The 17,371-nt window shown below is 43.6% G+C and overlaps 1 protein-coding gene across 2 annotated transcripts; it reads left to right on the top strand.

The window, feature by feature from the left end:
* Positions 1–1,444: 1,444 nt before the first annotated feature.
* Positions 1,445–16,830, top strand: entpd2b (ectonucleoside triphosphate diphosphohydrolase 2b). Of its 2 annotated transcripts, XM_056432491.1 has the most exons (9): positions 1,445–1,937; positions 7,698–7,815; positions 8,987–9,137; positions 10,384–10,543; positions 10,669–10,896; positions 11,918–12,187; positions 14,454–14,573; positions 15,010–15,144; positions 15,248–16,830. In XM_056432491.1, the coding sequence occupies exons 1-9, from the start codon at positions 1,821–1,823 to the stop codon at positions 15,461–15,463; spliced, it is 1,515 nt and encodes a 504-aa protein (XP_056288466.1). In that variant the 5' UTR covers positions 1,445–1,820; the 3' UTR covers positions 15,464–16,830. The 2 variants fall into 2 exon arrangements, with proteins under 2 accessions (XP_056288466.1, XP_056288467.1); XM_056432492.1 differs by lacking the exon at positions 14,454–14,573.
* The last annotated feature ends 541 nt before the right edge of the window (positions 16,831–17,371 follow it).

The raw sequence follows: 17,371 nt of genomic DNA, 5'->3' as shown, positions 1-17,371 counted from the left end.
GTGAATAACTTGAAAGAAAGAAACCTAACGCATCCTAAAATGAGCATGTGGTTGATAAGTAGGTTGTATTACAGCCGACATGATATCCGGCCTCAGATGCTCTGTGTGTGTCTGTGTGTGTGTGTGTGTGTGTGTCTGTGTGTGTGTGTGTGTGTGTTAGCGCACTGAAGATGTGGAGCGTGGTGGACATTTCTTGCTTAACATCAGCATATTAGCGCTGTGTCCCCCCCCGTGGGCATGTTATCATCCTGACGTTAGCATTTAGCTCAGAGCACCGCGTGGGGGGGGGGGGGGGGTCTTGTTTACAGATGCAATATGTCACGTTGCATCAACAAGACCGTATCATTTGTGTCTAAAGGCTAAAAGAATGCCTTTTTGTATTAGCCTCTGTGATGCCAGTGGTACGCACATCATTAATTGGTGTCATCTTTAATTAAAGGGTAGCAGCTCAGTCTGTGGGCACTGGGATGGGAAACCATCTCAAAGAAATGCTGATGCATGCCTCTCTATGACGAGACCCTCAGAAAAAAATTGCTTATTTCTATTTAATTATTACATACGCCATCGCTAAATCAAATTAAGCAATGCATGTTCACAAGAAACTCCCTCAGCTCAGACTCCAGCAGCAACCCGGCCCACCGACCCAGATCCGGCCTTCCTGGAGACTTCAACCTGCAGGCGGAAGCCCCGCCCCCCACCTAACCCCGCACAGACCACCACGCCACTCCCAGACCCTGTTGCTGTATCTCTGGAGAGAAAGCAGGCATGGGAGAGCCAGAAGCAGATCTACGTAGAGCAGACTGTCAGACCCCTGAAGCTTTCTAGAGGGAATCTACTGTCGGTAAAACACTACCACTTTCGTCCACAGGGGACGCCACAATCAACGCAACATGAAAGTTCCTTCTGGAGGCTTTAAGTGAACTAATGAAATTAATCAATTACACTGTTTGGCCACTGGGTGTCAAAACGGTATAAAAGCCCAGCTGCCGATATGAACTCAGATATTATATTCCTAATTTAATGAATGAGTGACATCATGAAGAATATAGCTCAAGTGCAATATTCAGAATGACTCATTATGCATCCTGCCAATAGGATTCAGGCAGAAATAGACTTAAATTGATAAGTAAGTAAATAAATAAAGTACAAGCACAAAGAAATCACATCATTCCTGCTGTGGAAACTTTCATGTCAGATGAAGGCATTCAAATGAGGCCAATATTTTCAAGTCAAGCTGCACCCAGCATGCAAATCCTGGAACAACAACAGCATGCAGCTCTGCAGCTCCTCGACCCGACAGCCCGCACCCTGGATCTCAGCCAGGAGACACGCCCTCTTTACCCAATATCCACTATTATGAATCATGTGTACTCTAAAGAAAACAAGGAAGTGAGTATATGCTGACACACAGGACACCGGTGAATGTGAATGAGGGTGAAACACTTTCTGGTTTCCCCCTCTCCATGGGCACCAGTAGCCGTGGAGCTGTTTGCGCTCTCTGGCCCGAGGCGGAGACTGTTCCGGGACTTGGCAGCGCCGCAGGAGCATAAATCCAGGTCCTAGTTTGCCATCTCAAGTGAAATGTAAAGCAGGAGGCCCCGTGTGCAGGCTGCAGGTGAAGCGAGAGGGGCGGGCGGGCGGTGTTTAATGCCGCACGGGCCGACGGGACGCATATCAGCCACATCTCTCCCGCTGGGCCGCTGGTACGCCGACGCGTCAGATATATCCAGAGGGCTGCAGAGAGAACGAGAGAGTGGAGAGAGAGTGTGTGAGAGAGAGAGAGAGCGCGCACTTCGCTGCGCTCGCCGCCTCCGCGCGTCATGGCTCCGCGCTGCGCTCACCCGGTCGCCCTCATCGCGCTGCTGCTGTTCGGGCTCGTGGCCCTCCTGCTGCTGACCATCACCACCGAGGACGTGCGGGAGGCGCCGGTGTTCATGGTGAGTGAGCTCGGGCTCCGTCGGGGTATTTTGGGGGTGTTTGGGTAACCGAAGAGGCCGACACTTGATACAGCCATAAAACAAAAATGATGTGTCTAAGTTCCTATAGGTGTAGCCTACTTGGATGTCGTTTAGCCTCCTGCATCCTTTCTATATCTTTAGACTCATGTGTTTATGGTCTAAATGCAGGTGCAAAAAAGTTGAAAATTGAGTCTGCTCCAAGTGTCAATTAGTCTATTTCACTCACTTTAATAATTCTGATTCATAAAGCGTGTCAACTTTTCATGCCATTACGTCACTACACTTCACATCCTCACACACTCTAAAAAAAAAAAAGTTGAGTCAACTTAAAAAAGTGAGGCAACCAGCTGCAAAGCCTTTTTGAGTTCACTCAACTAAGGGCTAATGTGTTGTGTCAACTTATGATAAGAAGTTCACTCAAAGTGATATCTTAAGTTTGTCAAACGTAACATTACTATTCAGACGTACTTATGTATTTAAGTTAACACTACTTAAAATATTGCATTTGATAGTTACATCTACTCATGTACTTAAGTTCCGAACACTTAAAATATTAAATTGGAGAAACTTTAAATTGTGTGTTCTTGTAGATTAGAAACATACATAAACAGCACTTAACATTTTTTGTTGAGAGAACTTACTTTTAACTTAAAATGTTTTGTTGAGAGAACTTACTTTTAACTTAAAATGTTTTGTTACTAAATTTCACTGCCCATTATTTGAGTACACTCAACATTCTTTGCAACGTTGCCTTCATTTAAATTAATTAAAAATGTACACCGTTTTCTTTGGAAAAGTCAACAGTTAAAGAAAACAAACTTCTTCAAACACAAAATGTTTATTAACAATAACTAAACATTTGTTTGCATAACTATATGAATTCCAGGTGTCAACACTTGAACATAGACAACAGAGGGTCTGTTTTGTGAATCCAAAATCAAGGCCTTGAAACAAGCTTTGGAACATGGTTGTGACACGTGTGTAGCCGTCACTAGTAGGTTCCCCCCCCTAAAGCACCAATAAGCAACAAGTAGCCAGAGGGATATTCGGTAATAAGGTTTATTCCGACAGCAGACTGTGTCTCTGCTCTCCACACTCCTCTCATCTCCTGTCTGTCCAGCTCCTTTATGGAGACAGACTCAGATAACCAACACAGATCGTCATCAGCTGGACTGATTACCAATCTGATTACCAATCAGTCCAGCTGATGACAATCAGACACCGTTCCCTGAACCACACCCACGCTCCACCCACTCTGCAGTATTCCCAGTTCAACTCCTTTCACGTAAGATTCCTCCGGGTCTGTATTCTACACAAAAACAAGCATACAGAGACTATAATAAATATTCACCGCCTCTTTTAAATTTTCATTTTTTTCCTTCCCATTCTGTAACAATACAATTTAAAAGTCAAAAGACATTTTTATGCAGATTTTAAAAACTAAAATATACCACTTTCATTCAAGAGTCACCTCCTACACATTAGTATTATAGTATTTCAATCTTCATAGTCTGTTAAATAAAATAAATAAATTGAGCAAAATACAGGGAAACATTTGCTCTCACGGTACAGGCTCCATTTAATTCAATAAGTGACAAAAACCTGAACTGGAGCAAATCTGCCATTAAACAATGGACAATATCCTTCCAAATCTAATCCATATCTAAATATAATAAACAAACAATGGTATCAAAAACCAATGTATTTTAAACAGGGGCTAAAGAAAATATTTTTTTATTATTTAATATATAAGATTAAAGTAGTATATATATGTATTTACATATATATATGTATTTATATATGTATTTGTATATATATATATATATATATGTGTGTGTGTGTTTACTGACATGCATGCGCAGTGGCCTTAGTTATCTCAGCAGATGCCCAAACCACTATATTAAGTTTTCTCAACTTAACATTTCTAGTGGATTCCACTCTTTATTAATGAAATTGACATTTTGAGTTAGTTCAACTTTTTTCAAAGGCATTTGTTGACTCAACTTTAAAAAATGTGTTAGGACAACAAATTTGAAGTTGGGCTTTTTAGAGTGCATGGTGGATCTCTTTGGCTTTAAAGCTCCAGTTGTACTGAGTCTTAAATGAACACGTTTAGGCTGTAAACAATTGTTTTCTTAAAATCAAAGTCAAACTTTGCAGGGTGAATGTTAACATATTGTAATATAATCTGAGAGAGTTTTAAACCTTTAAGCCTCATTTCAAACAAGTAATCATCCTGGAAGAGCTTTTTTTTCAATTTGGACCTGACATTTTTAGATTTTGTCTGTGTGCCATCTTCATTTACTCTTACCGGTAACATGTAGACTGATATGTACACATCTGAACAACATTTTTAAAAATATTTAAAGGTAAAAATGTAAAAGTGCTTAAAATAGCCCTAGTGGTTGCAGAGATACAGCCTTTTTAGTTTGGGTATGCCATTTTCGGTGGTGCTTAAAAGGTTAAACACACAAAATCATGTCGTCTTTTGAGATCACCTCGACATATTTAACCTGGTAGCTCAACGCTGATGATGACGCTGCAGATGCCACCCAGCGGCTTCCATAAATGTCCTCTTTGTTGACTTCTGGCCGATGATGTCACAAACTATTAAACCATGTGAACAAATCACTAAATCGTGCACACTAAATCACTCGATATGAAACATTTTCATCGTTGGACAACGCACCACGACACCTGCCTTGAGAGCGCTCGTCTCAGAGGCCTCGAGGCCCGAGGCTGTGCGTGATGACCTTGAGTCTGCAGAGGGGGACCTCATGGCCGTGATCCGATCAACCCCAATGCTACACGGTCCTGAAAGAAAATAATACGGACGACCTTTCACCTGTGGAGCGGCCACGCTGAGCGGAGAGGTTCAGTGGCTTCGGCCATTCAGAGCCGGATTACTCCAGCTTCCTGTTCCCCTCTGCTCCATTGTCGTCATGTTCAACATCCCGTGATGCAGCCGGCCCTCTCGCTCCAATGTGAGGAAATAAAAGGACACAGAAGGTTTCTTTCTCACATTTTGTTGAGGAGAGAAGTCCAACGGGTCAAATGAAAGCACAGCAGACCGCTCCGTGTGCTCCCTGCTCTTGGCACTCCTCACGACCTGCTGCTCGGCGATAACGAGGAAGCGTCACGAGAAGGTAAACAAGCGCAAGCGTCCGCTCGACGTTCACCCGTCGCCCTGACTCGAGAAGTCGCGTGGAGCGGTGTGCAAAAAACGTGTGTTTCTGCACGCGGATTCGTGTCCGCAGTCACTTTCCACGGCCCGGATCTCCAATCCATCTCCAGCCCTTTACTTGTTTTCCATTTAATCAAGTTGCTTAATATTCTACGTGGCAGTGAAGGAGGGAAGCGGTGTCATGGCAACGGGTTGTTAATCGCGGGTGGTGAGGCCGTGGCATTTGAGGGAGTGTTTTTTTGCCGCCTAGCAACTGGGAAAGTCTGGACCGACGTTCTCAGTCCTCAAAGGAATCCTTAAAGGGTACCTGTAGTGCAAAACAGCAACGTGCTACATCCATTCGGCGCATCAAATAAATCATATTTACCCCGCTGCTATTGTCAACAAGTCACGCATAGCCCGAGGATTTACATTTATTTGTCAAAATTCCGAATCCGTGGGCGCAGCCATTTTGCTAGTTATTTACTCCAGCTCAAAGCTAACTATGACGTAGGAACGTTGAAAGGAATTCAGCCAATCCGGAGCCACTTCTACACGCGTTGCTTCTTGGGATAGATCGGTGGCCTCAAACCAGTTCACGTCTGGAGTTCACGCCAAGATGGCGCAGTGCAAGGCGTTCGGTTGTCTCAATAATAAAACAATGTATTCTACTGACAAATAAATGTCTTTCCCTCTATCGTGAAACATTCGTAGCGAAGAATTACACAATCTATATGGTCAAAATCAATGGAGATACTGCGATAGTATGCGATAGTATGCAGGCAAATGTTAGGCCTCTCGCTTATGGGAGAATAAAGGTGAATATATTCAGAATATTAGTAATAATCACACCAACTCTGGTGATCGCAAATTAGCCTACATGAAGCAACTGGCTAACTTACCGATTTGACAGTTCTCCCTCGGGTGCAGGCCCCCGAACATGTCGGCCGATCATTGCATCAATGAAAGACATCTCCAGCGCTGGCTTATGCGCGATGTAGCTATCAAGCTCACTCTTTTGTGTGAAGCAGATGAGGTCTAATGACACTATATCATCGGACATAAGTTCGTGCTCTTTACAACAAATGCACTCTCTGTCTGTTTTTTGTGGCACACATTTCCCACAACTGCACCAAACGTCCGCCGACTTGCGTGCACGGTCCGCACGGTGAAGCATCTGGACCGGCGGTCCTTCGGCATCAACTTCATCTGAATCATCGCTATCATCGCTGTCACAATTCACTAAATGGGGATAGTCTGCTTTTAAAGGTTCAAACAAGTATCCAGTTGCTGAATCAGACAATCTTTCATCGTCCATATTCTCAATCTCTCAGCATTTGTTTGCGAGCGCTCGACGTTGTTTACATTGGTATCTGAACACATCCGCTGTGGCTGGCTGTCGCTCTATCAACGTTCCGACGTCACACCACCCGCGACATATTCAAGCTCCAGTGCACTGTCGCATGTCGGATTTGAGCACTTTGAACAGCCTAAACTACGTATTGTTATTGAATACTGGACCGTCAGTGCATGAATACACTTTAGAAACACATTATCTTTTGCTCTGGCTACATAGTGATTTGCACTACAGGTACCCTTTAACCCGCAAAATGACAAAATAGGTACATCGATTGCTCTCCAATCTGAGCCAAAAACAAAGAAGTATTATAGTTCTATACATACACGTCTTGTTTATCCACCCGTACGTATGCTGGCCACGTGCCCAGACACCAGTTCACCCTGGACAGGTCATCAGTTAATCACAGGGCAAATATACATAGAGACAGACCAGGGGCAATTTAGAGGTCAAATTAACCTGACCCTTAATTTGACCCTTAATTTGACCCTTAAATTGCCCCTTAAATTGCCCCTGGTCTGTCTCTATTGGAGAACCCTGGAGGGAACGCACGCTGCCACGGGGAGAACATGCAAACCCAACACAGAAGGACCGCCCCCCGGGAATCGAACCCACAGCCCCTCTCGCTGTGAGGCGGCAGCAAGAACTTCAATCAGTTTATGTCCATCATACATTACTTGTGGTCTGTGTCTGATGCCCCCCCCCCCCTCTCTCTTCCTCCTACTGTTCCATGGTTCATGGAGGTCTGGATCTCATTATTCATACATTTCTGTCATATTCATTGAATATTTGTATGTTAATCTGGTCACATGACGTCTATTCTTCTGTCCATCCTGGAGAGGGATCCTCCTCTCTTGCCCTCCTGAAGGTTTCTTCACTTTTTTCCCCCTTAAAAGGTTTTTAATATTTTTGGGATAGTCGTTCCTGATCCGATGTGAGATCAAAGGTCAGGGATGTCGCATGTGTACGGATTGTAAAGGGGAATTCGTGAATGTGTGATTTCGGGCTATATAACATAAACTGAACTGAATTGAACTTGTGTGAAAGAACCTTTGAGGTCGGCTCTGCTAGTAAAACCTCGTCTGCAGCCAACCGCCTGCCAGATGCCAGATGCCAGGATCCAGGTCACCCAGCCGCCATCGTAAATAGTCTGTCACGCTCGTCAGTGTTATTGTAACCGCCGCTCCCTCCTTGTGTTTTCTCTTCCTTCTGCCCGTAGTACGGGATCGTCTTGGACGCCGGCTCGTCGCACACAGCGCTCTACATATACAAGTGGCCAGCGGACAAGCAAAACGGCACCGGCGTGGTCACCCAGCACGGCGAATGTCACTTTCACGGTAAAGTGCGAGCGCTTTAGAAATGTTTTGCATATATTACGCGCTCTGGGCACCGGGACTCGTCCACTTCAGAGGTGAATCTGAAAGGTTTACCACCTTCTTTCTACAGAGATTAATATTACTTTAGGCCCCAGGTCTTAGGATGGAGGCCCCCTCACTCCCTTCACAATAAAATAAGATAATCCTTTTTTAATGACAGCAGCAAAGAGGTAAAGTGCACTCAAAGGCATAGAAGGATCACATATAAAAACAGCAAATTAAACTAGCTGAATAATATATTCACTAGACAATAATATGTACACACAGGCAGAATTATAATGTCTATTTCCAGAGTGTATTGGTATTAATGTTGCACAGGTTTGGATTGAATGAAGCGATTGAGTGTTTTAAGTGTTAAGACACAGCAACTGGCAAAAGGAAAACATTTGGCATTTTTCACTGTCTTTTTTCAAATCTTTTTGTCACAATTCATTCAACGACTGAACAGAATTTGACGCGTCATGGAGAAATACACGGTAAATCAGCACATCATTTAAGGATGATGTCCTGGAAGATTTCTATATTTGATCGGGAGAGTTGTTGTTCAAATTAATAATTTGCAATTATAGTTTTTCCATACATATTTTACCATTACAATGGTGTGACCACATATGAAACTACACAATATGAAACTACAAATAACTCAAAAGTCTTAAAAAGTGTTGGTCATCACAATCGGCAAACACGATCGGCAAACCTCCGTGACTCCCCAATTTCGGTGGGTCAAATAGATTCTAATACAATGTGCAATATGTAAAAGTTAAACATCTTTTTCACAGTAAAAAAGAGATATTTCAAACCGCCGCTCCAACACCACCTGTTTCTCAGCTCATTCCTATGCTGAGTCATCGCTTTTTATCTTCTTCTTACCAATACACGGTATATATACTATATATCTATGTACAAGTATATATCTATATATCTCTATATATTTCTCTCTCTCTCTATATATATATATATATATAGGGCAGCACAGTTTGCTACTTGTTGGGCGACCATTAGAAACACTTTTGTCTCAGGGCCGTGGTGAGAATCAGGAAATGAGTCAGAGTTGAGCTCCGTCCGGCTGAAAAGTCCACCCTGTCGTAAAGTTGTTGTTATTGTTGTTGTTGTTGTTGTTTTTCCGGCTCAGGCGGAGGGATCTCCAGCTATGCGGGCCAACAGGGAGCAGCAGGCCGGAGCCTGGAGGCGTGTCTGGACCAGGCAGTGAAGGACATCCCCAAAGAGAGACACCGGCTCACGCCTGTGTACCTGGGAGCCACCGCTGGCATGAGGCTTCTGCAGTGAGTCAACGTGTGTGTGTGTGTGTGTGTGCATTTATTTGGATGTGTTTCAACTTGTTTTTCTTTCACATGCGACGCTGTGACGCACTCATCCTTTCATACGGCGTCAATGAAACGATAAATCCATGAATAGCTCTTCCTCACGGCATTTTGTGCCTTGTGCATATGAAAAACCTGTTACATCTGGATTAACAGCAATTATACCGACTAAGTGGACGTCTGTCATCTCGTATCACGTGTTTTGCCGTAGGCACCAGTCCTTTGTGTATTTATTCATACGAGAGAACATAAACAAATTGCCACAACCGAGCTCAACAACTCGTCTTCTTCAATTATCTCTGGTATGTTTTCCTTTTTTTTCTCCAGCCGTGGAGACAAACTTCTCTGGAACTATTGAATCACGCGTTATCAAATGATTCAAAGTTTGTTTGTGTATTTTTATTCAGTCAATGAAATCAAATACAATACAATATTATTCTATATAATATACAGAAGAGAAAGACTGAAAAGGGAGAAGCAAAAAATGCTTATAAATTGCTATCCTAAATTGAAATCAAAATAAATCAGAAAATGTTTATAAAATAAAGGAAAAACAACAAACAAAATGAAAAACAAAATATATTTATATAAACTACCACATACATCTTCCATATAAATACGTTTTAATCACATTTATAACTCTCAAGAATTGTTTTATGAATAATTCCCTTGAAAACCAAAAAGGAGTTCACCAGTCTTACATCCATTTCAACATTATTCCATAATTGGAGAAAGTTCACCCCCTCCCCGACAAAGCATTTGAGAACCGTGGGTCAAAATTTAAAAAATGTACATAAGAGAGCCTGTGAGTGAGAGTCTGTTTCATCTCGCCTCTTTCGCTGGCTTAAAATCCAAAATGGTGGCCGTATCGGCACCCTTGAAAAACACACGTGAACTTTCTGGTAAACGAATACAACGTGTGCGTCACACATCCATCACGCCCGCTCCGCCATCAGCCACATGAAGACCTGGATGGGAGCCAACTTTCCTCCAATTCAGCCGCGACACATCTGAAATCCTCGCCATCGAGCCCAAACCGCTAAACAAATGACATGAATGGACTAAATTAACTGCGTAGTAGTCGACCCTGAGGGTCAGCGGTGAATCCTGACACGTGGGTCAGTGAAACAGTGAGTTTTAGGCGAGGTATTCTCAGCTGTCACGGTGGAGTAAACAAAGACTCTTTTGTTTCTCCAAAAAAAACAAGCATGTCGAGCCCGGAGCTGTCGGCTCAGATTCTGCAGGAAGTGGGAAACAAGATCCAGTCGTACCCTTTCAACTTCCAGGGGGCGACCGTCCTGAGCGGTCAGAGCGAGGGGGCGTACGGCTGGGTCACCGTCAACTACCTCCTGGAGAACTTCATCAAGGTAGACCCAAGGATGATGATTCTGGAGCGGCGACCTCTAGTGGCCGCCGCGACACCGCCACCCGACGCACCGCGATTCCCACGAAGCGCCCTCTTCGATTCCTTTCCTTTGTCCTTTCTCCACAGTATGGTTTCGTGGGGCGCTGGCTCAGCCCCGGCAGGCCCACGGTGGGAGCGCTTGATTTCGGCGGGGCGTCCACCCAGATAACCTTTGCGACCGGGGAGGAGGTGGAGAACGAGCGCGACGTGATGAAGATGCGCCTGTACGGCCAGGAGTACTCGCTGTACACGCACAGCTTCCTGTGCTACGGCCAGGACCAGATGCTCAAGAGGCTGCTGGCTCACATCGTGAAGGTAGCGGACCACAATGCACTGGCATCGGATATGTACATGTAGAAATACATGTAGAAATACATGTTGAAATACATGTAGAAATACATGTAGAAATACATTTATAAACACATATAGAAATACATTTATAAACACATAAAGAAATACATTTATAAACACATATAGAAATACTTGTAGAAATACATGTAGAAATACATTTATAAACACATGTAGAAATACATGTAGAAATACATTTATAAACACATATAGAAATACATGTAGAAATACATTTATAAACACATATAGAAATACATGTAGAAATACATGTAGAAATACATTTATAAACACATGTAGAAATACATGTAGAAATACATTTATAAATACATTTATAAACACATATAGCAATACATGTAGAAATACATTTATAAACACATATAGAAATACATGTAGAAATACATTTATAAACACATATAGAAATACATTTTTATATAAATAAATGTTTTATACAAACATATATGAAGGTATCTGCTATTCAAGCAGTGTGAAACAAACGGCATAAATATTATGCATGACAACATGTATATATATATATTTATATATTTATGTATATATACAGCTTTATGAGTATATATATGTACACATATACATATATGTATATATATACATACATATATAGATATGTGTATATACACAGCTTTATGAGTATATATATACATATATGAATATATGTATATGTACTGTATATATACATATATATATGTATATATGTCTATATACAAATATATATATATATGTGTGTATATACACAGCTTTATGAGTATATACATACATATGTACATATATAAATATATGTCTGCAAATATCTGAATATATACATACAGATACATATACACATATAAACATTCATATATATGTTTAAATATATACATATATATGTGTACATATACATATATATATATATATATATATATGTATATATACAGCTTTATGAGTTGCTTTGTATGTGCATTCAAAAGTATTTATAAAGTATATCTGTGTGTCTCAGTCTCAGGGTTACTCCGGGTCAGTCACCCACCCCTGCTACCCGGCGGGCCACAACAGAACTCTCCAGCTGACCAGTGTCTTCAACTCCCCGTGTACCGCCCAGTACAAACCCAGCTCCCCCGACCCCCAGGCCACGCTCACCGTACACGGCAGCGGACATTACGAACGCTGTCTGGGCAACGTGTCGCAGATCTTCTCCTTCCAGCGCTGCCCGTACTCACGCTGCTCCTTCGATGGAGTCTTCCAGCCCAATGTGTCCGGTAGCTTCATGGTAAGACCAGGAGGGACTAGCATCAAGGACTAGACCAGGAGGGACTAGCATCAAGGACTAGACCAGAAGGGACTAGCATCATAGACTAGACCAGGAGGGACTAGCATCAAGGACTAGACCAGAAGGGACTAGCATCATAGACTAGACCAGGAGGGTCTAGCATCAAGGACTAGACCAGGAGGGACTAGCATCATAGACTAGACCAGGAGGGTCCAGCATCATAGACTAGACCAGGAGGGTCTAGCATCATAGACTAGACCAGGAGGGTCCAGCATCAAGGACTAGACCAGAAGGGTCCAGCATCAAGGACTAGACCAGGAGGGTCCAGCATCATAGACTAGACCAGGAGGGACCAGCATCAAGGTCTAGACCAGAAGGGTCCAGCATCAAGGACTAGACCAGGAGGGTCTAGCATCAAGGACTAGACCAGGAGGGTCCAGCATCATAGACTAGACCAGGAGGGTCCAGCATCATAGACTAGACCAGGAGGGTCTAGCATCAAGGACTAGACCAGGAGGGTCTAGCATCATAGACTAGACCAGGAGGGTCCAGCATCATAGACTAGACCAGGAGGGTCTAGCATCATAGACTAGACCAGGAGGGTCCAGCATCAAGGTCTAGACCAGAAGGGTCCAGCATCATAGACTAGACCAGGAGGGTCTAGCATCATAGACTAGACCAGGAGGGTCTAGCATCATAGACTAGACCAGGAGGGTCCAGCATCAAGGACTAGACCAGGAGGGTCTAGCATCATAGACTAGACCAGGAGGGTCTAGCATCATAGACTAGACCAGGAGGGTCCAGCATCAAGGACTAGACCAGGAGGGACTAGCATTATAGACTAGACCAGGAGGGTCCAGCATCAAGGACTAGACCAGGAGGGTCTAACATTATGGACTAGACCAGGAGGGACTAACATTATAGACTAGACCAGGAGGGTCCAGCATCAATGACTAGACCAGGAGGGTCTAACATTATGGACTAGACCAGGAGGGTCCAGCATCAATGACTAGACCAGGAGGGTCTAACATTATGGACTAGACCAGGAGGGTCCAGCATCAATGACTAGACCAGGAGGGTCTAACATTATGGACTAGACCAGGAGGGTCCAGCATCAAGGACTAGACCAGGAGGATCTAACATTATGGACTAGACCAGGAGGGTCCAGCATCAAGGACTAGACCAGGAGGGTCTAACATTATGGACTAGACCAGGAGGGTCCAGCATCAAGGACTAGACCAGGAGGGTCTAACATTATGGACTAGACCAGGAGGGTCCAGCATCAAGGACTAGACCAGGAGGGTCTAGCATCATAGACTAGACCAGGAGGGTCTAGCATCATAGACTAGACCAGGAGGGTCCAGCATCATAGACTAGACCAGGAGGGACTAGCATCAAGGACTAGACCAGGAGGGTCTAACATTATGGACTAGACCAGGAGGGTCCAGCATCATGGACTAGACCAGGAGGGTCTAACATTATGGACTAGACCAGGAGGGTCCAGCATCAAGGACTAGACCAGGAGGGTCTAACATTATGGACTAGACCAGGAGGGTCTAGCATCATGGACTAGACCAGGAGGGTCTAACATTATGGACTAGACCAGGAGGGTCCAGCATCAAGGACTAGACCAGGAGGGTCTAACATTATGGACTAGACCAGGAGGGTCCAGCATCAAGGACTAGACCAGGAGGGTCTAACATTATGGACTAGACCAGGAGGGTCCAGCATCATGGACTAGACCAGGAGGGTCTAACATTATGGACTAGACCAGGAGGGTCCAGCATCATGGACTAGACCAGGAGGGTCTAACATTATGGACTAGACCAGGAGGGTCTAGCATCATGGACTAGACCAGGAGGGTCTAACATTATGGACTAGACCAGGAGGGTCCAGCATCATGGACTAGACCAGGAGGGTCTAACATTATGGACTAGACCAGGAGGGTCCAGCATCATGGACTAGACCAGGAGGGTCTAACATTATGGACTAGACCAGGAGGGTCCAGCATCAAGGACTAGACCAGGAGGGTCTAACATTATGGACTAGACCAGGAGGGTCCAGCATCATGGACTAGACCAGGAGGGTCCAGCATCATGGACTAGACCAGGAGGGTCTAACATTATGGACTAGACCAGGAGGGGGTTCCACGTGTATATTATGTGTGTGTATTATGTGTGTGTTTGTATTGTGTGTTCACTGAGGTGTGTGTGTGCTCCTCCTCCTCCTCCTCCTCCTCCTCCACCTCCTCCTCCTCCTCCTCCAGGCGTTCTCCGCGTTCTACCACGTTCACTCCTTCCTGCAGCGGACCACCAGCATCGCGGCGAGCACGCCGTCGCAGCTGGCGGACGCGTCCAAGGCCGTGTGCGGCATGACCGTCAAAGAAGTACCGCGCCCTCATACTCACGTGGCGTTCGTTCAACGCCTCCATGTTGTTTGTTTGTGCAGAGTTGTGTTTGTTTACATGTTTACAACAAAACTATACGGACACGCCCACCAGCGTGAGAGGTGGGCGCTGAGCGTGTTCCCGTCATCCCGTGAGCATCTCGCTCAAAGCCCCACTGTGTGTGCGCTTTAACCTTATTTATAATACAGGTAGATGAAATCCAGCGTTCTGATTGGCTGAGAGCGAGTCACAAGGTGTCCTTTAATCAGCCGTGATGTCACAGCTGCTTCTTTTCAAGGCTTTGCCTAGCAACACCCTTAAAGCGGACATTATTGACGACGACGTACTGCCTCTCGCACCTTATTGCTTAAGTCTATGTTCCATCCTGCATCATGACATCTTGTTGTTGTTGTTGTTGTTTGTTTGTTTGTTCTAGATGCTTCTCCTCGCGCCGGAGCAATCGTCTCGCCTGCAGGACTACTGCGCCATCTCCGTGTTCGTCAAGGTCCTCATGATGAGGGGCTACGGCTTCGACGACACGTCGTTCCCACGCATCGCCTTCCAGAAGAAGGTGAGGAATAAACCAAAATACACACACACACATAAACATAAACACACACACACACACATAAACACACACACACACACTAAAAAGGTTCTGGTCCACCCTCCAGGCGGGGGACGCCTCGGTGGGTTGGGCTCTGGGCTACATGCTCAGGCTGAGCAGCTTGCTGCCGGCGGAGAGGGAGGTGCTGAGGAAGGCCCTGACCCCGGGGACGTGGGGAGCGCTCATCGGCCTCTTCGTCCTCCTGCTCGCCGCCGTCCTCGTCTTCATCATACTCCAGGCCCGCGGCGGGAAGAAGAAGAGCGCCGGCGAAAGCCCCATCTAGACACTAAGCAGGACGCTGCTGGTGCTAAAGCTGAACTGGATCTTTATTTCAAAGGTTCCGGTGTGTCGCATTGCAGAAGTGGAATATAATATACGTAACTATGTCTTTATTAGTTATATAATCACCTGAAACTAAGAATCCTTGTGTTTTCCTGACCGTAGAATGAGCCTTTACTATCTTCGGGAATATGGAACTGTACATATTTTCATATACATGTTCTCCAAGGCATGAGTGCACTGCGTAAAAACAACCCCAGCTTTAACTTCACAGTCCTTTTTTTGCTTTTTTTTGTCATTTCAAATCCATTGTATTGCGGTACAGAGCCGACACAATGGAAACGTGCCGCTGAGCGTATCCCGTCTCTGATTGGCTGTCGGTTTTAAGAACGCGGCACTACAGCGGAGGTCGTCTGAATGTCGTTTCTGTTCTTTGAAAAGGCCAAACAACTTTTGATTGTATATGGATTTTTTTTAATGTCCAGGTTTTTGTGACTACTTTTGTGTGATTACTCTGAGGCTCACTGGAGATAATGATCAGCAATCACTATTTCATTTTTTCTCCTTCAATATATTTCATATCGACACATTTCCAAATGTGGTAGAAAATAGCTTTTGAATCACTTGCATATGTATTTTGTCTTATTGATGTCTATTAATAGCACAACCTCCTTTGACAATACACAGGGGACGGATTACTGGACAAAACTGGCATCTAACTCTCGAATTAACCGCTTTACTTTAGCCAATAGAAGTAATTATCAGTTTTTTGCTGATAATGTTGCATTACACACTACTTATATTGCATGTATTGGGCCCACGCCCTCTGCATTATGCATTATGCATTATATGCTGAAGAGAAATTAAAGCAATTTATTCCTCAAAAAATATTAAAAGCCAAATGCCACTCTTGACTTTTTTACAAAAAACTTCCCAGATAGCCCTCGCATTTTCAATATATATTGTGGTACATTTCAAATAACTATTGTTGCATTATATGTTTTTTTTTCTAAAAAAGAAACAACAATCCTGCTGAGAACTGGTACAGTTATTGTCCCGTCAATTGTGGAAACACATTTAATTAATTTTACTCCAACATTTTCACTAGAATTAGCCACCTTAAAGGAATAATTCCTATTAAGTCAATGTGAATGTTGTATGATGTTATCATGTCGTTGCATCGCTCTGTGTGGTCGTGTGTTTTTTAACAAAACAAATGTGTTGTTACGGTATTTGTGTCCTTTCCACTCGTTTGCGCCTTTCCTTTCTCGGTCTGCTCTGGACGACAACTACCAAAATACTTTCCTCGACAAAAGTATTTGCCTAGTTCTGATGACTTCTTGCCTTCAAAATAAATTCTATTTTAGATAGTTTTGCAGTGATGTGATTTGTAATGTTCTGATAACTTGTTTTTCATTTCATCGGTGAACTCAAAGATTGAATAATGAGGAGCAGTAAAAATAATTAGAATAAAATGATATGGAACACATGAAGGACAGAATACAATAAATATTGTCTTGGTAATGTGTTTGATTTATTAGCTTGTGCCATAATTATGATATGATCCGATGAATAAGTGCAGAAGAGGAAGAGGGTCACTTCCTCCACACGACAAACAAGTTATCCAAATGTAAATATATTAGAATTAAAAGAAGAAAAACAATACAAAACAAACATACACCAGATGAGTTCTCTGCCTGCTTTACTTTAACAGCCTTCTCTGCTCTTACTTCAATTAAATAAATCAAAAGTAAGTTCAAGAGAATAAATGTGTCTGTTCAAAAAGTTAACATAACAAACTTAACACAGCAACACAAACAAAACACAACAATTAAAACAGGTCTAAAAAATAATCGGATCAAAATGGGTCTCTTCTGTTTATTAAATGGAATAAATAATGCTAACACTGATT

The sequence above is a fragment of the Pseudoliparis swirei genome, chromosome 15 (assembly GCF_029220125.1).
Source record: "Pseudoliparis swirei isolate HS2019 ecotype Mariana Trench chromosome 15, NWPU_hadal_v1, whole genome shotgun sequence".
Classification (NCBI taxonomy): domain Eukaryota; kingdom Metazoa; phylum Chordata; class Actinopteri; order Perciformes; family Liparidae; genus Pseudoliparis; species Pseudoliparis swirei.
Note: the sequence above shows the minus strand (reverse complement) of the source record. Positions and strands in the feature narration are given on the sequence as shown.